The 23,548-nt window shown below is 43.8% G+C and overlaps 1 protein-coding gene across 14 annotated transcripts in view; it reads left to right on the top strand.

The window, feature by feature from the left end:
* LOC109889585 (protein-methionine sulfoxide oxidase mical2b) overlaps positions 1 to 23,548 on the top strand; it is an 81,535-nt gene that overhangs the window by 17,373 nt on the left and 40,614 nt on the right. For all 14 annotated transcript variants that reach the window (XR_004209735.1, XR_004209734.1, XR_004209733.1 and 11 more), the window contains exons 4-10: positions 731 to 847; positions 2,228 to 2,329; positions 3,300 to 3,455; positions 10,197 to 10,297; positions 11,153 to 11,410; positions 18,180 to 18,295; positions 18,986 to 19,112. Coding sequence is in view for 11 of the 14 variants with exons in the window: in XM_031823045.1 (XP_031678905.1) it covers positions 731 to 847; positions 2,228 to 2,329; positions 3,300 to 3,455; positions 10,197 to 10,297; positions 11,153 to 11,410; positions 18,180 to 18,295; positions 18,986 to 19,112 (977 nt within the window). In the remaining 3 variants the exon portion in view is untranslated. The remainder of the gene's footprint in view (positions 1 to 730; positions 848 to 2,227; positions 2,330 to 3,299; positions 3,456 to 10,196; positions 10,298 to 11,152; positions 11,411 to 18,179; positions 18,296 to 18,985; positions 19,113 to 23,548) is intronic.

Genomic DNA, 23,548 nt, shown 5'->3' with positions numbered 1-23,548 from the left:
AAAGCCCCCATGCAGTTTTTTTTAATGATCACTATGACAAATCACTGTTTATTTAATGAAAATAACACAAATATTTTTTATCATTTATTTCCCTGAGCCTCATTTAATGCAGAAAGTTTACATTCTGTCAGAACATATTGTTAGAAATTAGGTGTCCTATGGAGAGAAGTGCCAGTGTCTGGTTTCAGTCAACAGATAAGGTAGCACAGCTGTGAGATAGGAAGGAATTTGGGCCGAGGTCAGATGAAGTGAGAAAGAACAGGCATCCCTTAAATCCTGTCTAGCAACGGATGTATTGGTTGTCCAGATGTGTAAGGCTTTGTCTTAGGTAGCTGTGATACCCAGTTGGTGAATTAATTTGGTTTGAGCTTTTACTAGCCGTTCGTGGGCTTTTTTTCCAATCTAACATCATGTAGACTCTAGAGCCTACCCTTCTTACGCCTTCAAAGTAGGAGGATGCATATGCAAATAAAAGATGATGGTGGTGATAGTCAGAATGATCAGATCAGATTGTGATGTGATATGATCTGGGCCAAAAACTCCATCCCACCTGTACAGGCTGAAAATCCAGGAATTATTTTTCAAACTGCTCTTACTCAAAAAGGCCTTTAACATATTTTTCATAATGGGGAAAATATTGTATCAGTAAAATCACTTTTTTATAAATATATATATTTTTTTATAAACTGCACTGCCACTTTAAATATACCTGATCTGTTTGTCTATGAAGGTATTCGCCAGCTCCAGCTCATGCTGCTGAAGGTCTCTCTTATCGTGGGAGTGGAGGTCCATGTTAATGTGGAGTTTGTTAAACTGCTGGAACCACTGGACAACCAGGAGAATGAAGGTAACTTATTTATTTTTTGTCCGAAAATACAGCTTTCTGCCCCTACACTTTTGAATCTGACCCAGTGGTATCAGGTCCGGCATCAGTCTGTGAAAGGAAGTATCTGAACTTCAAACCTCCATTAGGGCTTGCACAAGTACCGTATAATTATGTAACCTACGATTATGAATGAAGAACATCATGAACCCCACCACCACCATTTGGGCTGTTGAGTCGGTTTCAGGGGTAAAATGGTGTAGCAAACAAGTCTTTGGTTGCTTAGGCAATGACCCCCTCCCTGCAGCAGCACATTTATATATTTCTTGCTTAATTATTTTGCTATTCAAATGAATATAATGGTGACCGAGGGTCATTTGGCTGAACAACAACCATCATTCAAAATTCCATGACTGTCACAAGCCTGGCCTTCATGCCATGGCAATCACTAAACAGCTGTGTTTACAACAAACAATTTATTTTTGTTTATTTTACTGTTATTTCATGCTTGCATATGTCATAAATCTGCTTTTTGCATTGTTATTCTGTGAATTATCAGCTTGCAATGTTGCTTGCCTAATTTGAGTTGATGACAAAAATAAGTCCATTGTATATTTATGAAGCTGTATTTCAGAGTCCCAAAGCTTCACCAACTGTCTCATTCTTTTGATTTTGAACATTGGATTTAAACAAGCGTCCTGTTTTTTTTCTCCCGGTTATTTCTTCAGTAGCATGTGGTGGCAGACTTGTCACTAGATGGATAAATATAGAAGAAGACAGAAGGAAGACTAGCCTAAATTTAGGGTTGCAATGTGTCCTTCTCTGCAGCAGTGACAGTGTCCTTCAGGGGGTACCTCAGGAGAATGGGTCTGGCGCGTTTCTGTAAGATGGTGTGGCACGAGTGTTGAGCTGATATGGAGAGGGTCACTGTTTTCGCTCTGCATCATTGCCACTTACCACGCTGCATTGTGAAAGATTGCAAACCCCCAGCAAGACTCCAGCTATATGGGCTCCCGAGTGGCACAGCGGTCTAAGGCACTGCATCCCAGTGCAGGAGGCGTCACTACCTGGTTCGAATCCAGGATGTATCGCATCCGGCCATGATATTGGGAGTCCCACAGGGCGGCGCACAATTGACCCAGCGTCGTCTGGGGTAGGCAGTCATTGTTCTTAACCGACTTGCCTAGTTAAATACAAATAAAATAAATAGTTGCAGAGAACTTGGCTATGTATTTAACCGTGCCCTCACATTAATCTAAAAGCACCATGTAGTGACTCGTCATCCAATAACAAACTCTGAAACCTTAAGTCATGGAAAACAGGAAATGTTTACAATATTGCTGTATTCATGACTTGCTGCTGTCTCGAACGCTTGTCTAATACTGTATCTTCTCTTTTTCCCAGGGCTTGGATGGAGAGCTGAGATTAGACCATCAAACCACCCCCTCACTGACTATGAATTTGACGTGGTGATCGGTGCGGATGGACGCAGAAACACGCTAGATGGTGAGAACACACGATGGAGATGTTAATGTTTGACTGTTTTAACATTGACAGGAGCCTGGAAGACCCTTGGGGCACAGCTAAAAGTTGCACACCTGAACATTTTCAACTACAGAGTTTCACTTATCCATAAAATACTAGACAGGGAAAGTCTAATAGAAATGCACACAAACAAGGAAAAAAGCCTGAGGGAATACATGCACGTTTACACAGTGGATTGCTTCTGCCATACATTGAGGGAGCCCTTTAAAGCTATGGTTCAAAGCACAAGTCATTAATTTTATAGGAACCAAGGTTGCTGAGTTGGGGCGAGATGGTGCGACGCTCCTTTTTTAGCTCCAAATCCTTCCTGTTGACAGTTTGAGCTGCACTCCAAGGGCACATTGGCTGACTGGTTTTGGTTGTAGTGACTAGGGGCGCAACTTTCACTGGGGACGGGGGACGGGGGGGGGGGGAGACATGTCCTCCCCACATTCTGAAATTAATGTTTTTTTATTATGTCCCCCCCACTAAAACCGACGTTGCACCCCTGGTAGTGTCTACTACGCTTCATCTGCAGTTAACTATAGTTAGCACTGGCAACATTTGAACTGCATCTGAGCACTTTGCCCAGAGGTCTACCTGGGAGCCTGAGAAGGTAAATGGCTTGTATACAGACTGACCCTGGTCATGTGACAGGTGAAAGTCAATTGCAGTATTGGCATTAGTCTTGACTGTAGTCTGAATGGACCTAAAAAGGAAAGCAAATGGGTAAATCATCACCCAGACAATTATTACTCAAGTTCAAAGGTAGTATTTTGCAATTCTACCATAGTTAAAAAAAAAAAATTGCTTAATCTGAACCTTCATCAGTCTGTTTATTACATGGTGCTATAAGAATAATACAATAAAATTATTACTCAATCTGACCCAGTTTAATATAAAATGATTGACTTCCAAAATGTTAAGCAGAACCATAACCACTTTCCCTCAGGTTTCAAGAGAAAGGAGTTCCGGGGTAAGCTGGCCATCGCCATCACAGCCAACTTTGTCAACAGGAACACCACGGCCGAGGCCAAGGTAGAGGAGATCAGCGGAGTGGCCTTCATCTTCAACCAGAAGTTCTTCCTGGAGCTCAAAGAGGAGACAGGTGGGTCCTCTACCAAACCTGACCCCCAACACGCCTGCATTTTACCCTTCTCCAGGGCAATGACCTATAGCCTGGTCTGTGATCTCTTTGTACAGTCTTGCCAATGACCATAGTTGTCAAGACAGCACAAACAGATCTGCGACCAGGCTAATTGACCTCATCACATCAGTCCAAACTAGTGTGGCTCCTACAAAAAAGGGAGTGTTGCGTTTATGATGACGTACCAGCCTGTCAGGTAGATAAGATGTGCATTGCCATGCTAGAACACCATGGAGGATCCTGTGCTGCTGATTTCTCTGTTTGCTTGGCTTTGTGAGGACAGTTGGCTCAGCAGTGTAGACAGGCTGGAATCCCTTCCCGTCCAATCCCCTATAAAACTTCTTACGGCTCATTGGGACGCTAGCGTCCCACCTCGATAACATCCGGTGAAATTGCAGAGCATCAAATTCAATTTACAGAAATCGTAATATTAAACATTCATGAAAATACAAGGGTCATACATAATTTAACTTCTTGACGCTACCCATCCCTTAAGCGGGATAATTGTCATCAGCAACCGCTGAATAGCATAGCGCCCCAGTCAAATAATATTACAAAAAATATTCCTATTCATGAAATTAAGTGCAATATTGCAAAACGCAGCTTAGCCTTTTGTTAATCCACCTGTCATTTCAGATTTTTTAATTATGCTTTAGAGCGAAAGTAATCCAAGCATTTGTGTAAGTTTATCGATCGCATGACAAAACATTAAGTACACTTAGCATCAGGTAGCTTGGTCACGAAAATCAGAAAAGCAATCAAATTAATAGTTTACCTTTGCTCTTCGGATGTTTTCACTCACGAGACTCCCAGTTACACAACAAATGTTCCTTTTGTTCCATAAAGATTATTTTTATATCCAAAATACCTCTGTTTGTTTGGCGCATTATGTTCAGAAATCCACAGGAAAGAGAGGTCACGACAACGCAGACAAATTCCAAATAATATCTGTAATGTCCACAAATATGTCAAACGTTTTTTATAATCAATCCTCAGGTGGTTGTTAAAATATATAATCGATACTATATCAACCGCAATGGTCTTGTTCAGTAGGAGAGGGAAAGGAAATGGACCAAAACTCATGTGACCACCTGACGCGATGTTATCTTTCTGGCTCATTTTTCAAAATAAAAGCCTGAAACTATGTCTGAAGACTGACATCTTGAGGAAGCGATAGGAAAAGGAATCTGGTTGATATTCCTTTAAATGGAGCAATGGGAGGCTATGGAACATGGTTTTCAAAATAGAAGCCACTTCCTGGTATGATTTTTCTCAGGGTTTCACCTGCAATATCAGTTCTGTTATACTCAGACAATACTTTGACAGTTTTGGAAACTTTAGTGTTTTCTATCCTAATCTGTCAATTATATGCATATTCTAGCATCTGGTCCTGAGAAATAGGCTGTGGGAACGTTGTTTTTCCAAACATAAAAATAGTGCCCCCTAGCTTCAAGAGGTTAACTTCTTACGGCTGAGATCCCGTTAACGGGATCGATATGACAACAGCCAGTGAAAGTGCAGGGCACCAAATTCAAACAAATCTCATAATTATTTTACACCATTTTAAAGAAACTTGTTAATCCCACCACAGTGTCCGATTTCAAAAAGGCTTTATGGTGAAAGCACACAATCTGATTATGTTAGGTCAGTACCTAGTCACAGAATAACACAGCCATTTTTCCAGCCAAAGAGAGGATTCACAAAAAGCAGAAATATAGATCAAATTAATCACCAACCTTTGATCTTCATCAGATGACACTCATTGGACTTCATGTTACACAATACATGTATGTTTTGTTCGATAAAGTTCATATTTATATACAAAAATGTACATTGGCGCATTACGTTCAGTAATGTTTTGCTTCCAAAACATCAGGTGATTTTTGCAGAGAGCCACATCAATTTACAGAAATACTCATAATAAACATTGATAAAGACACGAGTTATGCATGGAACTTTAGATAAACTTCTCCTTAATGCAACCACTGTTAAATTTTTTAAAAGCTTTACGGAAAAAGCACACCATGCTATAATCGAAGTACGGCGCTCGGAGAACAAAACAAGCCATACAGATATCCGCCATGTTGTGGAGTCAACAGAAGTCAGAAACAGCATTATAAATATTCACTTACCTTTGATTTTCATCAGAATGCACTCCCATGAATCCCAGTTCCACAATAAATGTTTGTTTTGTTCGATAAAGTCCATCATTCATGTCCAAATACCTCCTTTTTTTTCGCGCCTTGAGTTCACAAATCCAAATTCACGACGCGCAGGCCAGACAAAGTAAAATAAATCCATTACAGTTCGTAGAAACATGTCAAACGATGTATAGAATCAATCTTTAGCATGTTTTTAACACAAATCTTCAATAATATTTCAACCAGAGAATTCCTTTGTCTTTAGAAATGCAATGGAACACAGCTACCTCTCACAGGAGCATGCCTGAATGAGCTCATGGCCTTCTGGCAGACCTCTTACTCAATCAACTCTCATTCTCTCCTCCTTCACAGTAGACACCTCAAACAGGTTCTAAAGACTGTTGACATCTAGCGGAAGCCTTAGGAAGTTCAACCGGAACAAATTTTAGGACCAAATTTTAAGACTCAAATTTTAAAACCAAAATTGACACTATCTCGGATCGCCAAAGAGTTGAAAAACTACAAACCTCAGATTTCCCACTTCCTGGTTGGATTTTCTTCTCAAAAGCTTGTCTTGTTAATCCACCTGCTTTGTCAGATTTCAAAAAGGCTTTACGGGGAAAGCACACCATGCTTTCCCCATCTGAGGACAGCGCCCCGCAAGAAAAAGCATTACATACATTTTCCAACCAAGCAGATGCGACACGAAAGTCAGAAATAGTGATAAAATAAATCACTTACCTTTTTGAAGATCTTCATCTGGTTGCAATCACAAGGGTCCCAGCTACATAACAAATGGTCCTTTTTTGTTTGATAAAGTCCATTATATCCCAAAAAAGTAAGCTTCAATGGCGCGCTTGACTCCGTAATCCACCGGTTTCCCTCTTTCAAAATGAATCCCGTAAATTACCAATAAAGTTCTTCTAAACAAGTCAAACAACATTCCTAATCAATCCTCAGGTACCCTATTATGTAAATAAATGATATAATTTAAGACGGAGAATACCGGAAACCGGAATGCGCTAGAAACACTACAGCCAAAATGGGAGCCACTTAGAAAAACAACATTCTAGCTCATTTTTCAAAAAACAAGCTCTGTTATACTCAGACATTATTTTAAGTTTTGGAAACTTCAGTGTTTTCTGTCCAATACTACCAATTACAGTGGGGAGAAAAAGGATTTGATACACTGCCGATTTTGCAGGTTTTCCTACTTACAAAGCATGTAGAGGTCTGTCATTTTTATCATAGGTACACTTCAACTGTGAGAGACGGAATCTAAAAAAATCCAGAAAACTACTTTGTATGATTTTTAAGTAATTAATTTGCATTTTATTGCATGACATAAGTATTTGATCACCTACCAACCAGTAACAATTCCGGCTCTCACAGACCTGTTCTCCACTCATTACCTGTATTAACTACACCTGTTTTGAACTCGTTCCCTGTATAAAAGACACCTGTCCATACTCAATCAAACAGACTCCAACCTCTCCACAATGGCCAAGACCAGAGAGCTGTGGAAGGACATCAGGGCTAAAATTGTAGACCTGCACAAGGCTGGGATGGGCTACAGGACAATGGGCAAGCAGCTTGGTGAGAAGGCAACAACTGTTGGCGCAATTATTAGAAAATGGAAGTTGAAGATGACGGTCAATCACCCTGATTGGGTCTTCAAGAGCTCACCACATCAATGATCATGAGGAAGGTGAGGGATCAGCCCAGAACTACACGGCAGGACCTGGTCAATGACCTGAAGAGAGCTGGGACCACAGTCTCAAAGAAAACCATTAACACACTAGGCCGTCATGGATTAAAATCCTGCAGCGCACGCAAGGTCCACCTGCTCAAGCCAGCGCATGTCCAGGCCCATCTGAAGTTTGCCAATGACCATCTGGATGATCCAGAGGAGGAATGGGAGAAGGTCATGTGGTCTGATGAGACAAAAATATAGCTCTTTGGTCTAAATGCAACTTGCCGTGTTTGGAGGAAGAAGGATGAGTACAACCCCCAAGAACACCATCCAACCATGAAGTATGGAGGTGGAAACATCATTCTTTGAGGTTGCTTTTCTGCAAAGGGGACAGGACGACTGCACCGTATTAAGGGGAGGATGGATGGGGCCATGTATCGCAAGATCTTGGCCAACAACCTCCTTCCCTCAGTAAGAGCATTGAAGATGGGTCGTGGCTGGGTCTTCCAGCATGACAATGACACAAAACACACAGCCAGGGCAACTAAGGAGTGGCTCCGTAAGAAGCATCTCAAGGTCCTGGAGTGGCCTAGCCAGTCTCCAGATCTCAACCCCATAGAAAATCTTTGGAGGGAGCGGAAGGTCCGTCTTGCCCAGCGACAGTCCTGAAACCTGAAGGATCTGGAGAAGGTCTGTATGGAGGAGTGGGCCAAAATCCCTGCTGCAGTGTGTTTAAACCTGGTCAAGAACTATAGGAAACGTATGATCTCTGTAATTGCAAACAAAGGTTCCTGTACCAAATATTAAGTTCTGCTTTTCTGATGTATCAAATAGTTAGTGGGGCAAGAAAGTATTTAGTCAGCCACCAATTGTGCAATTTCTCCCATTTAAAAAGATGAGGCCTGTAATTTTCACAGGTACACTTCAACAATGACAGAAAAAATGAGAGAAAAAATCCAGAAAATCACATTGTAGGATTTTCTAAATGAATTTATTTGCAAATTATGGTGGAAAATAAGTATTTGGTCAATAACAAAAGTTTATCTCAATACTTTATATACCCTTTGTTGGCAATGACAGAGGTCAAACGTTTTCTGTAAGTCTTCACAAGGTTTTCACACACTGTTGCTGGTATTTTGGCCCATTCCTCCATGCAGATCTCCTGGGCAACATGGACTTTCAACTCCCTCCAAAGATTTTCTATGGGGTTGAGATCTGGAGACTGGCTAGGCCACTCCAGGACCTTGAAATGCTTCTTACGAAGCCACTCCTTCGTTGCCCGGGCGGTGTGTTTGGGATCCTTGTCATGCTGAAAGACCCAGCCACATTTAATCTTTAATGCCCTTGCTGATGCAAGGAGGTTTTCACTTAAAATCTCACGATACTTGGCCCCACTCATTCTTTCCTTTACACGGATCAGTTGTCCTGGTCCCTATGCAGAAAAACAGCCCCAAAGCATGTTTCCACCCCCATGCTTCACAGTAGGTATGGTGTTCTTTGGATGCAACTCAGCATTCTTTGTCCTCCAAACATGACGAGTTGAGTTTTGACCAAAAAGTTATATTTTGGTTTCATCTGACCATATGACATTCTCACAATCTTCTTCTGGATCATCCAAATGCTCTCTAGCAAACTTCAGACGGGCCTGGACATGTACTGGCTTAAGCAGGTGGACATGTCTGGCACTGCAGGATTTGAGTCCCTGGTGGCGTAGTGTGTTACTGATGGCAGGCTTTGTTACTTTGGTCCCAGCTCTCTGCAGGTCATTCACTAGGTCCCCCCGTGTGGTTCTGGGATTTTTGCTCACCGTTCTTGTGATCATTTTGACCCCACGGGGTGAGATCTTGCGTGAAACCCCAGATCGAGGGAGATTATCAGTGGTCTTGTATGTCTTCCATTTCCTAATAATTGCTCCCACAGTTGATTTCTTCAAACCAAGCTGCTTACCTATTGCAGATTCAGTCTTCCCAGCCTGGTACAGGTCTACAATTTTGTTTCTGGTGTCCTTTGACAGCTCTTTGGTCTTGGCCATAGTGGAGTTTGGAGTGTGACTGTTTGAGGTTGTGGACAGGTGTCTTTTATACTGATAACAAGTTCAAACAGGTGCCATTAATACAGGTAACGAGTGGAGGACAGAGGAGCCTCTTATTAAAGAAGTTGTTACAGGTCTGTGAGAGCTTGCTTGTTTGTAGTTGACCAAATACCTTTTTTCCACCATAATTTGCAAATAAAATCATAAAAAATCCTACAATGTGACTTTCTGGATTTCCCCCCCCCCGCCCCTCATTTTGTCTGTCATAGTTGAAGTGTACATGTGAAAATTACAGGCCTCATCTTTTTAAGTGGGAGAACTTGCACAATTGGTGGCTGACTAAATACTTTTTTGCCCCACTATGTCATGCAATAAAATGCAAAGTAATTACTTTAAAATCATACGTGATTTTCTGGATTTTTGTTTTAGATTCCGTCTCTCACAGTTGAAGTGTACCTATGATAAAAATTACACACCTCTACATGCTTTGTAAGTAGGAAAGCCTGCAAAATCGGCAGTGTATCAAATACTTTTCCCCCACTGTAAATGCATATCCTAGCTTCTGGGCCTGAGTAACGGGCAGTTTACTTTGGGCACCTCATTCATCCAAACTTCCGAAAACTGCTCCCTAGCCCGAAGAAGTTAATGAAGGGTTCGGCCCCATCACTCACATGGATCATAAGATGCACACTGTATGTGAAACATGTCCACTGGGCTAATCCCTACGGTACAGTTGGTCAACTAATACAACCACCCCACTGGTTGTACGGTCAACCTGGTCAACATGATGAAGGACATAAAGGTGTTAATTCATCTTTGTTTTCTTGTTGTTGCAGGGATTGATCTGGAGAACATCGTGTACTACAGAGACAACACACACTACTTTGTGATGACTGCAAAGAAGCAGAGTCTGCTGGACAAGGGGGTCATCATTCATGTGAGTGGTGTTTGTTTTGCTCCTTTGTTTTCACTTTCCCCATATGTCATTCCCCCACTCTTCTAATCCCCAACAGTTCAGATATTCACAGCTGTGCCATTGTGCCCTATCTGCCAGAGGGTGCTAAATCTCAGCCCTTTGTTTGAACTGGGAATAAAAGCACAGAACAAGATACATTGGAGTGGAGTGAGAGAGGAAAAGGTTTTGCTGGGTGAGAAGGAATCTGGCACCTGTGTGTCTGGTCTCTGAAGGCTCGTTTTCATTTAATTTCTCCTTCAGTGAAGATGGACTCCTCATCCTTCCTGCTCTGAATGTGACCTCTGTGTGTAGTCTTTAAGCTCTCGTCATAGCACTGCTGCCTTGACTGGTTCGAATTGTCAGCGAGCTCTTGACTTATATTTTAAACTGTACAATGGAAATGTTTGATAAAAGAATATGATGGGTATTTGCATGTGAGGGCGCTGATCCGTAACAATAATGTAGTAGACTTGTAATCCCTGTAATTGCTTGCTACCTGAGGTGAAACCTGTCACTGTTTTTTTTTAACCAGCTGCTGAAACAGACTTGACCTACGTAGTTTTTCAAAGTCTGCTTACGTGTTCAGAAATGTTGAACAAAACTGTCTAGGGCAACTAAAGTCTTTAGGGCCGGTTGCCATCACCTCAGTCTAATCTACACATGATGATGAATAGGTAGGTAGGTAGGTAGGGCCCTGATGATTTCCTGATCTGACCAGGACAATCTTAAGCCCCAGTTATAGGCTCCAACTAGGACTTGGTAGAGGTGACGCTCTGATTTCTTTCGTAGCAATACCATTCATTTTCCATCAACCCGCCCTGTTTCTTGGTCCTGCAGGATTACATTGAAACAGAGAAGCTGCTGGGCCAAGACAACGTGAACCAGGAGGCTCTTCTCTCCTACGCCCGCGAGGCGGCCGACTTTGGCACCAACTACCAGCTGCCCTCTCTGGACTACGCCATCAACCACTGCAACCAGCCCGATGTGGCCATGTTCGACTTCACCTGCATGTGCGCCTCAGAGAATGCGGCGCTGTTCAGGGAGAAGTGCGGACATCAGCTACTGGTAGCTCTGGTGGGGGACAGTCTATTGGAGGTGAGGTGGCTTTACGTCAAACTGATGTTGTGGGTGAAATGAATACACATTGTCACACAATAGCAAAATGGAGTAAAACATTTTGCAGCAGAAACCAAAGAAATGCCTTTCTTTCAACTTCAGGTTTTCCCCATCCCTGTTCAGTCTGTTTTCATCCGTATGGTGTGCCGGGCTATAGATTACTGTTCATTTAATTTCTCATGCTAGTCAATTCTCAAAGCTTTGTCTAAATGCCTCTCAAGTCACAGGAGCCAACAGTAAATGTATTTTATTGGGATCCCCAATGCTGCCAAGGCAGCAGCTCCTCTTCCTGGGGTCCAAACATGAAAAAAACGAAAACAAATAAAATGAATAATATACTGTGGCAGACCAGGGGGTTGGGTCAAAACGTTTACACAGATCAGACACGGACAGAGTAGAATTAGCTCCGTATCAAAGGTATTTATTCAAATAAAAGTCGAAAAGAACCGGTCTCCCCCAAGACCCTCTCCGGGCTACAGTCTTCTGGGCTCCGGGTCTATCTGTATCCTGTGGGGATTAAAAACTGATACCGTCCCTGTGTGCTGCTCTTATTGAGGCTTTATGGGACTTGTACAGCTGGTGAGCAATCAGCCCTTGATTACTCACCAATCCCCAATCAGCCCCAATTTAGTCCTGGCTGGAGAGCCTGTCGACCTGGCACGTCCAGCAGATCCCCCCCCCCTCGCCCTAACTCTGTCGGAGGGGACTGTCATCAGTGCAACGTATGTCGCCCTTCTCGATAGGGCATCCTCGTTTCCATGCTTTGCCCCTAACCTGTGTACAACAGAAAAAGAGGTGTTGAAGGGACAAGAACCACCTGGTGACCGGATCGTGTGTCCCTTCCCCAGACCAGGGGAGCATGGTCCGTGACCAGTGTGAAGTGGGTACCTAACAGGTAATACTTGAGTGTCTAGCGCCCACTTCACCGCTAGACACTCTTTCTCCACAATAGAGTATTTTTTTTATTTCGGTATCAGCTTTCGGCTGATGTACACGGTGGGGAGGAGCACCACATGTATCTGGGACAGAACGGCCTCTAGTCCCATGTCATATGCATCCGTCTGGACCAACATCGGCAGGAAATTGGGCAATACGAGAATCGGATGGGAGCAAAGGGTTTCCTTCAGGCGGCTGCACACCGCTTCTGTCTCGTCCATCCATTTCACTGTTTTCGGGAGGCGGGCCCTGGTTAGATCATTGAGGGGGAAGCTATAGCCGCAAAGTTGGGGATAAACCGGCTATAGTATCCTGCCAGTCCCAGGAAGGACTTGACCTGTGTCTGGTCAGGTGCTCTTTCCAACCTTGCCTGTGGATGAGGATATCATCCAAATGGGCGAAGAGCTTTGTTCATCAGTCTCTGGAATGTGAGTGGGGCTACGTGGAGACCGAACGGGAGCACCTGGTACTGGTACAATCTGTTTGGTGTTGAAAACGCTGTCTTCTCCTGGGAGGAGGCTGCCAACGGTACCTGCCAAGATCCTTTGGTCTTCAACGACCCATCCCCTTCCACTTCCTGTTTCACGGCCTTTCTTTGTGCCTCCGGAATCCGATATGGCCTCTTTTTGTACCGTTTCCCCGGGCCGGGTATGGATGTGGTGTTCAATGAGGGTCGTGCGGCCCGGATTCTCTGAGAATGTTCCGATCGACAAGCTCCCTGAGCTCTTGCTTCTGGGCCAGGTCGAGGTCCTCATTGCTCGGGACCACCACTGGTACCATTGGTGTCCTGGGTCCCGACCATAACATGGCCAAGGCTGGCCTCTCGTGCCACTTCTTCAACAGGTTCACGTGGTAAATCTGGTTTTCATCACCCGGGCTGCTGTACGCGGTAATTGATAGGTCCCAGCTTCTCGATCACCTCATATGGCCCATGCCATGTTGCCAGGAACTTACTTTTGGCCGTGGGGATCAAGACCAACACCCTGTCTCCCACTTGGAGTTCTCGGGGCTGGGCTCCCCGATTGTAGGCTTGGGCGCGTTGGGCATTCTCCATATGTTCCCTCACGACTCGCCATATGGCTGTCATCCGCTCCCTCATTGTCTCCACGTACTCTACCACGCTGCGTAAGGGGGTCAGTTGGGCTTCCCACACCTCCTTGGCGAAGTCCAGTAGGCCGTGTGGCCTCTTCCCGTAGAGGAGTTTGAAAAGGGAAAACCCCGTGGAGGACTGGGGTACTTCTTGGATTGAGAACATTAGGTGGAGTAGTAGCTGGTCCCAGTTCTTCCCGTCCTGCTCGATGACCTTCCTCAGCATTTGTTTGAGCGTTTTTTTTAAAAACCGCTCGATGAGCCCATCTGTCTGCGGGTGAAAGGAGATCTGCAGGAAAGCACATCTTTCATTACGCGGGACAAACTCAGTAACTTGGCCTGTCAGGATCTCGTTTGGGATGCCCACCAAGCTAAAGAAGTGGAACAGCTCCTGAGAGATTCCCTTGGACACAGTCACCAATAGGTGTTAATGGTTTTCTTTGAGACTGTGGTCCCAGCTCTCTTCAGGTCATTGACCAGGTCCTGCCGTGTAGTTCTGGGCTGATCCCTCACCTTCCTCAGGATCATTGATGCCCCACGAGGTGAGCTCTTGAAGACCCAATCAGGGTGATTGACCGTCATCTTCAACTTCCATTTTCTAATTGCGCCAACAGTTGTTGCCTTCTCACCAAGCTGCTTGCCTATTGTCCTGTAGCCCATCCCTGCCTTGTGCAGGTCTACAATTTTAGCCCTGATGTCCTTCCACAGCTCTCTGGTCTTGGCCATTGTGGAGAGGCAGTCATTTGAGAAACCAAAGCTGTTTAGTCTGCCGTTAAGAATATGGTGATTGACAGAGTCGAAAGCTTTGGCCAGGTCGATGAATATGGCTGCACAGTACTGTCTTTTATTGATGGCGGTTATGATATTGTTTAGTACCTTGAGCGCGGCTGAGGTGCACCCGTGACCAACTCGGAAATCGGATTGCAGAGCGGAGAAGGTACGGTGGAATTCGAAATGGTCCGTGATCTGTTTCTTAACTTGGCTTTCGAAGACTTTAGAGAGGCAGGGCAGGATAGCTATATAACTGTAGCAGTTTGGGTCTAGTGTCACCCCCTTTGAAGAGGGGGATGACCGCGACAGCTTTCCAATCTTTAGGGATCTCGGACGATATGAAGGAGAGGTTGAACAGACTGGTGATAGGGGTTGCAACAATGGGGGTGGATAATTTCAGAAAGCAGGTCCAGATTGTCTTGCACAGCTGATTTGGGGAGGCTTGGGAAAGTAGCGGATTGTGGATTTATTGGTGGTGAGTGTTACCTAGCCTCCGTGCAGTAGGCAGCTGGGAGGAGGTGCTCTTTTTCTCCATGGACTTTACAGTGTCCCAGAAGTTTTTTGGAGTTTGCTACAGGATGCACATTTCTGTTTGGAAAAGGCTAGCCTTTGCTTTCCTGACGGACTGCGTGTATTGGTTCCTGACTTCCCTGAAAAGTTGAATATCGCGGGGACTATTCAATGCTAGTGCAGTCCGCCATAGGATGAGTTTATTGGTCGAGGGCAGTCCGGTCTGGAGTGAACTAAGGGCTATATCTGTTCTACATTTTTTTGAATTGGGCATGCTTATTTAAGATGTTGAGGAAATTACTTTTAAAGAATGACTAGGCATCCTCGACTAACAGGATGAGGTCAGTATCCTTCCAGGATACCCGGGCCAGGTTGATTAGAAAGTCTTGCTTGCAGAAGTGTTTTTTTTATGGAGCGTTTGACAAGGATGAAAGGTGGTAATTTGACCGCGGATGCAGGCAATGAGGCAGTGATCGATGAGATCCTGATTGAAAAGAGCAGAGGTGTATTTGGAGGGCAAGTTGGTCAGAATAATATCTGAGGGTGCCCATAGTTACGGATTTAGGGTTGTGCCTGGTGGGTTCCTTGATAACTTGTGTGAGATTGAGGGCATCTAGTTTAGATTGTAGGACTGCTGGGGTGTTAAGCATATCCCAGTTTAGGTCACCTAACAGAACGAACTCTGAAGATAGATGTGGGGCAATCAATTCACATATGGTGTCCAGGGCACAGCTGGGAGCTGAGGGGGGTCTATAACAGGTGGCAACAGTGAGAGACTTATTTTTGTAGAGATTCATTTTTAAAATTAGAAGCTCGAACTGTTTTGGCATAGACCTGGAAAGTATGACAGAACTCTGCAGGCGATCTCTGCAGTAGATTGCAACTCCTCCCTCTGGCAGTTCTATCTTGATGGAAAATGTTGTAGTTGCGGATGGAAATCTCAATTTTTGGTGGCCTTCCTGAGCCAGGATTCAGACACTGCAAGGACATCAGGGTTGGCGGAGTGTGCTAAAGCAGTGAGTAAAACTAACTTGGCGACGAGGCTTCTGATTTTAACATGCATGAAACAAAGGTTTTTTTGGTTACAGAAGTCAACAAATGAGTGCCTAGGGACACACAGGGCCTGGGTTAACCTCCACATCACCCGAGTAGGATGAGGGTACGGCTTTCAAAACTGGTTGTCTAGTGCGTTGGGGACAGAGAATAAAAGGAGCAGATTTCTGGGCGTGGTAGAATAGATTCAGGGTGTAATGTACAGACTGGTATGGTGTACGGGTATGGTTTAAATCCACTCAGGCACAGAGTGATAAGAGGTTCCATCTCTGGAAGGGCTAGTTATGCGAAAGGAGGCATGTTGAGTGGGACTAGGGGCTCTGCAGTAAACTACGACAATAATAACTATCCTAAACAACAGTGTACAAGGCATATTGACATTTGAGAGAGACCAGGCGAGGCATAAAGCAATCACAGGTGTTGATTGGGAGAGCTAGCTAAGTCAACAATGGGTAAGACAACAACCAGTACAATGGTGATGAATGGGCAGAGACTTCAGAGTCCCTGAGAGAGTACCTCGCACAAAGACCAATAGTGATGCAGTCAATCGAGAGATTGACATACATGTAACTGACATTCGCCCCCCCCTTCCCCCTGTGTACATCTAAATGCAGTATGTGCCACTTTCTTCTGGACCAACTGCAATTTACCTATGGCCCTCTTTGCCACACATTACCACACAACTGGGCAGTAGTCCAGATGCAACAAAACTAGCACCTGTCTGGTCGACTGAGATGTCAAGAAAGCAGAGCAACTCCTTAACATTGTCACGAACCGGCTCCTAGTACGCAACAAAAAGGTGAAATGTGGTGATAATAAATATATTTTTGTTATTCCTTAACTGAGGAAATGTAAATACAATTAACGGTGTGTGTGTAGTCAGTAATCCATAGTGTAAGTGTGTGGTTGCGTGCATAAATGTGATAATGAGGGGTGTTGAAAGGAGCCAAAGCAAACAACCAAAAACTGTGTCTGCATGGAGAAAGTCTCCTCAATGAATGGGGAAGAGGTGTATTTATCTCGGGACATACCCGGGCCCAGGTGTGTCCCATATCGCTGACGACCCTCCCAGCTCCGCTTGCCGACATCCTAATAAGGAAAACGAGTCAAGACAAAGAATACGGCAGACAGAGTGAGTGAGGGTTGTCACAACATGGACAGACCTCTAACCCATTTCAGCAACCAAGTCTATGTTTTGACCATGACAGCTTACAATCTTTTTTTATTAAATTTTTTATTTACCTTTTTATTTAACTAGGCAAGTCTGTTAAGAACAAATTCTTATTATCAATGACTGCCTAGGCAGAACGACAGATGTGTACCTTGTCAGCTCGGGGATTTTAACTTGCAACCTTCTGGTTGCTAGTCCAACGCTCTAACCACTAGGCTACCCTGCCGCCCCATCTTGGGTTACACCCAGCTGTTGCTCAATAACCACATTATTCAATATTACATCCTAAATTAAGCTTAGCATTGAGTGAGTGATTTGTCTCAAAAACGATGTTTTTAGTTTTTTATATATATTTAGCACCAGCCTATTGCTAGTTACCCATTCTGAAACTGACTGAAGCTCTTAAGTGTTAGTTATTTATTTTATTGTCGTAGCTGACGTTTACTTTTGAGTCGTTAGCGTTCATTGAAACACAAGCTTTATTCAAGGACATTGGAAAGTCATTAGTAATGACAGAAAACAATTGCCCAAGCTGGCTGCCCTGTGGTACACCACAGAAAACCCTCTGTTCTATTAGATCGGTAACTCTCAATCCATAAGGCAGATGATGCAAATCCATAACACAAGTAATTTTTTTCAGCAATAGTTTATGATCAATGATATCAAAAGCTGCACTGATGTCTAACCAAACAGCTCCCAAAATATTCTTATTATCAATTTCTTTCAGCCAATCATCAGTCATTTGTGTCAGTGCTGAGCGTGTTGAGTGCCCTTCTCTATAAGCATGCTGAAAGTCTGTTGTAAAATAACTTTTTGATAAACACGATTATTTTCAAAACGTTTGCTAAGCCCTGGTAACAGGCTGATTTGGTCAGCTATTTGAACCATTTAAAGGGTGCTCTGCTATTCTTGGGCAGCGGAATGATCTTTGCCTCCCTCCAGGTCTGAGGGCACATATCGTCTTCTAGGCTTAAATTGAACATGTGGCAAACCGAAGTCAATGTATTCTGCTACCAACCTCACTAATTTAGCATCCAGGTTGTTAGTACCAGGTGGCTTGTCACCTCTTACAGTAGATCAGATGAGCATTTTTCTTCCCACACATATTCCCTTTAGGCAGTTTGAGAACATTCAAGGCTTGCTTGATGTCGCTGAACAATCAGTGTGTCCTGCTTTGTATGTGTGTAGTGTGTTGACCCATGTTCTCTCTGTCTATAGCCCTTCTGGCCCACGGGGACAGGCTGTGCTAGAGGGTTCCTGGCTGCCTTTGACACGGTGTGGATGGTGAGGGGCTGGGCGCAGGGCAAGACCCATCTGGAGATCCTGGCAGAGAGGTACAGTAGGCTGGAGATGTTTACATATGAGATTCTAATGACGGCTTTCTGTGTGGCGCAGTGGTCACTACAGACCCGGGTTCGATCCCAGACTGTGTCACAGCTGGCCGTGACTGGGAGACCCATGAGGCGGCGCACAATTGGCCCAGCGTCGTCCGGGTTAGGGGAGGGTTTAGCCGGCCATGATTTCCTTGTCCCATCATGCTCTAGCGACTTCTTGTGGCTGACTTCGGCCGCCTGCGGGGCTGACTTCGGCCGCCTGCTGGATGGTCTTTCCTCCATGTTGGTGCGGCTGGCTTCCGGGTTAAGTGAGCAGTGTGTCAAGAAGTAGGATCGACCTTCGCCTCTTCCGAGTCGTAAGGGAGTTGCAGCGATGGGACAAGACTGTAACTTCCAATAGGATATCACGAAATTGGGGAGAAAAAGTGGTAAAAGTTAAAAAAAGAGATTATATTGCCATTTTCTTAATCCAGGTTAGGAGAGACCGGTTCCAGTCACTTTGGAAAAAAATGCTATCAGGTGTCTACATTCAAATTATGATTAGATTCATATTGCTACATGTTAGAAACGTTTGGTTATCCTATTAGTAGAAGTGATGGTGATTTTGTGTTTGTCCCACAGTATGACAGGTAATCTGTTGCTCTGGTTTTAACAGAAAATGAATGATTTCATCTCATGACATGTTTGTAGGGAGGGCCTCTACAGGCTATTACCCCAAACAACAACAGAGAACATCTCAAAGAACTTTGATCAGTACACCATAGACCCGGTAACACGGTACCCTAACCTCAACTCCAGCTGTGTCAAGCCACATCAGGTTCGTCTGAGATGGAGAATACCTCACATTTACATTTTAAACAGATAAATTGTGTTGTCCTATTTAGTGTATTCAGGCCCCCTGACTTTTTCCACATTCTGTTATGTTACAGCCTTATTCTAAAATGGATAAAATTCACCCCCCCCCCCCCCCATTAATCTACACAGAATACCCCATAAAGAAAAAGGTTTTTAGAAATGTTTGCAATTTTTTATTTCAACAGAAACCTTATTTACATAAGTATTAAGACCCTTTGCGATGAGACTTTAAATGTATCTTCGGTGCGTCCTGTTTCCATTGATCATCCTTGATGTTTTTACAACTTGATTGGTGTCCACCTGTGGGAAATTCAATTGTTTGGACATGATTTCGTAAGGAAAGGCACACGCTTTATGCTCTGACATGCACTGTCAACTAAGTCATGAGGTCGAAGGAATTGTCTGTAGAGCTCTGAGACAGGATTATGTCGCAGCACAGATCTGGGGAAGGATACAAAAAACAATATGCAGTATTGAAGGTCCCCAAGAACACAGTGGCTTCATTAATCTTAAATGGATGAAGTTTGGAACCATCAAGACTCTACCAAGAGCTGTCCGCCCTGCCAAACTGAGCAATCGGGGGCGGGGGGGGGGGCCTTGGTCAGGGAGGCGACCAGGAACCTGCGGGTCACTGACAGAGCTCCAGAGTTCCTTAGTGGAGATGAGAGAACCTTCCAAAAGGACAACCATCTCTGCAGCACGCCACCAATCAGGCCTTTGTGGTAGAGTGGCCAGATGAAAGCCGCTCCTCAGTAGTTTCCCATAAGACACCTAAAGAAACATTCTCTGGTCTGATGAAACCAAGATTGAACTATTTGGCCTGAATGCCAAACATCACGTCTGGCACCATACCTGAGGTGAAGCATGGTGGTGTTAGCATCATGCGGTTGGGATGTTTTTCAGTGGTACGGACTGGGAGACTAGTCAGGATCGAGGGAAAGATGACCAGAGCAAATTACATACCGGTCCGTGGTGAAATCCTGCTCCAGAGGGTTCAGGACCTCAGACTGGGGTGAAGGTTTACCTTTGTCCAGGACAATGACCCCAAGCACACAGCCAAGCAGCGCAGGAGTGGCTTCGGGACAAGTCTCTGAATGTCTTTGAGTGGCCCAGCCAGAGCCTGAACTCAAAACTTTATCGAACATCTCTGGAGAGACGTGAAAATAGCTGTGCAGCAACGCTCCCCGTCCAACCTGACACAGCTTGAGGGAATCTGCAGAGATGAATGGGAGAAACTCCCCAAATACAGGTCTGCAAAGCTTGAACCGTCATACCGAAGAAGACTCTAAGCTGTAATCACTGCCAAAGGTGCTTCAGCAAAGTACTGAATAAAGGGTCTGAATATTTATGGAAATGTGGTATTTCTGTTTTTTATTTTGAATTAAGTTTACAATCATTTCTAAACCGGTTTTGTCATTATGGGGTATATAGATTGCTAACCATTTTTTTTCAAGTTAATCAATTTTAGTATAAGGCTGTAAAGTCAAGGGTTCTGAATACTTTCCGAATGCACTCTAGAACAGTTGACAATTAACCCATTCATATCCATTGCAGAAATGTTATTTATTTTAGTCTAGTTTATTTGATTCTTGTTCTCTCTGCTTCCTAATGGACAAATCTGAAGACATTTTTAAATCGGCCAAAGCATTTGTCTACAGTGAGTTTTCTTTATATTGTACTATATTGAGTCTTTGGACACATGGGGTTACATTTTTTTTTTACACATTTCATGAATCATGTGGCAGGTTCATTAAATACAGTTGAAGTCGGTAGTTTACATACACCTTATCCAAATACATTTAAATTAAGTTTTTCACAATTCCTGACATTTAATCCTAGTCAACATTCCCTGTCTTAGGTCAGTTAAGGTCACCACTTTATTTTAAGAATGTCAGAATAAATTATTTCTGCTTTTTCTCACATTCCCAGTGGGTCAGAAGTTTACATACACTCAATTAGTATTTGGTAGCATTGCCTTTAAATTGTTTAACTTGGGTCAAATGTCTCGGGTAGCCTTCCACATGCTTCCCACAATAAGTTGGGTGCATTTTGGCCCATTCCTCCTGACAAAGATGGTGTAACTAGGTCAGGTTTGTGGGCCTTCTTGCTCGCACATGCCTTTTATCAGTTCCGCCCACAAATTTTCTATAGGATTGAGGTCAGGGCTTTGTGATGGCCACTCCAATACCTTAACTTTGTTATCCTTAAGCCATTTTGCCACAACTTTGGAAGTATGCTTGGGTTCATTGTCCATTTGGAGACCCATTTGCGACCAAGCTTTAACTTCCTGACTGTCTTGAGATGTTGCTTCAATATATCCACATAATTTTCCATCCTCATGATGCCATCTATTTTGTGACGTGCACCAGTCCCTCCTGCAGCAAAGCACCCCCACAACATGACGCTGCCACTCCCGTGCTTCACAGTTGGGATGGTGTTCTTCAGCTTGCAAGCGTCCCCCTTTTTCCTCCAAACATAATGGTTATTATGGCCAAACAATTATATTTTTGTTTCATCAGACCAGAGGACATTTCTCCAAAAAGTACGATCTTTGTCCCCATGTGCAATTGCAAACCGTAGTCTGGCATTTTTATGGTGGTTTTGGAACAGTGGCTTCTTCCTTGCTGAGCGGCCTTTCAGGTTATGTCTATTGGACTCGTTTTACTGTGGATGTAGTGACTTTTGTACCTATTTGCTCCAGCATCTTCACAAGGTCCTTTGCTGCTGTTCTGGAATTGATATGCACATTTCGCACCAAAGTACATTCATCTCTAGGAGGCAGAACGCGTCTCCTTCCTGAGCGGTAGGACGGCTGCGTGGTCCCATGGTGTTTATACTTGCGTACTATTGTTTGTACAGATGAATTGTGGTACCTTCAGGCGTTTGGAAATTGCTCCCAAGGATGAACCAGACTTGTGGAGGTCTACAAATGTTTTCTGCGGTCTTGGAATGTTCCAAGCTGATTAAAGGCACAGTGAACTTAGTATGTAAACTTCTGACCCACTGGAATTGTGATTAGTGAAATAATCTGTCTGAAAACAATTGTTGAAAAAATTACTTGTGCCATGCACAAAGTAGATGTCCTAACAGACTTTCCAGAACTATAGTTTGATAACAAGACATTTGTGGAGTGGTTGAAAAACGAGTTTTCATGACTCCAGCCTAAGCGTATGTAAACTTCCGACTTCAACTGTAGTACCTAGCAGGTACAGTCTCAACGTCAACTGTGAAAAGGTGACTCCGGGAAGCTGGCCTTCTAGGCAGAGTACCTCTGTCCAGTATCTGTGTTATTTTGCCCACCTTAATCTTTTATTTTTATTGGCCAGTCTGAGATATGGCTTTTTCTTTGCAACTCTGCCTAGAAGGCCAGCATCCCGGCGTCACCTCTTTGTTGCTGCTGAGACTGGTGTTTTGCAAGTGCTATTTAATGAAGCTGCCAGTTGAGGACTTGCGAGGTGTCTTTCTCAAGCTCGACACGAATGTACTTGTCCTCTTGCTCAGTTGTGCACCGGGGCCTCCCACTCTTTCTATTCTGCTTAGAGCCAGTTTGCTCTGTTCTGTGAAGGTAGTTGTACACAGCGTTATACGAGATCTTCAGTTTCTTGGCAATTTCTCGCATGGAATAGCCTTCATTTTTCAGAACAAGAATAGACTGACAATTTTCACAAGTAAGTTCTTTGTTTCTGGCCATTTTGAGCCTGTAATCAAACCCACAAATGCTGAGGCTCCAGATACTCAACTAGTCTAAAGGTCATTTAAAAAAAAATGTATTGCTGTTTTAATCAGCACCACAGTTTTCAGCTGTGCTAACATAATTGCAAAAGGGTTTTCTAATGATCAATTAGCCTTTTAAACTTGGATTAGCTAACATAACGTGCCGTTGGAACACAGGAGTGATGGTTGCTGATAATGGGCCTCTGTACGTCTATTTAGATATTCCATAAAAAAATCTGCTGTTTCCAGCTACAATAGTCATTTACAACATTAACAATGTCCACACTGTTTCTGATCGATTTTATTTTAATGGACAAAAAATTTGCTTTTCTTTCCAAATCCAAGGACATTTCTAAGTGACCCCAAGCGTGTGTGTGTGTGTGTGTGTGTGTGTGTGTGTGTGTGTGTGTGTACACACACTACAGAAGATATCCCTATTTGGTAAAAGACAAAGTCCATATTATGGCAAGAATGGCTCAAATAAGCAAAGAAAAACGACTTTCCTTCATTACTTGAAGATGGGAAGGTCAGTCAATGTGTAAAATTTAAAGGACTTTCTTCAAGTGCGGCCTCAAACCATCAAGCGCTATGATGAAAGTGGCTCTCAAAAGGACCGCCACAGGAATGGAAGACCTGGAGTTACCTCTGCTGCAGAGGATAAGTTCATTAGTTACCAGCCTCAGA

Source organism: Oncorhynchus kisutch, linkage group LG4 (assembly GCF_002021735.2).
Source record: "Oncorhynchus kisutch isolate 150728-3 linkage group LG4, Okis_V2, whole genome shotgun sequence".
NCBI lineage: Eukaryota > Metazoa > Chordata > Actinopteri > Salmoniformes > Salmonidae > Oncorhynchus > Oncorhynchus kisutch.
Note: the sequence above shows the minus strand (reverse complement) of the source record. Positions and strands in the feature narration are given on the sequence as shown.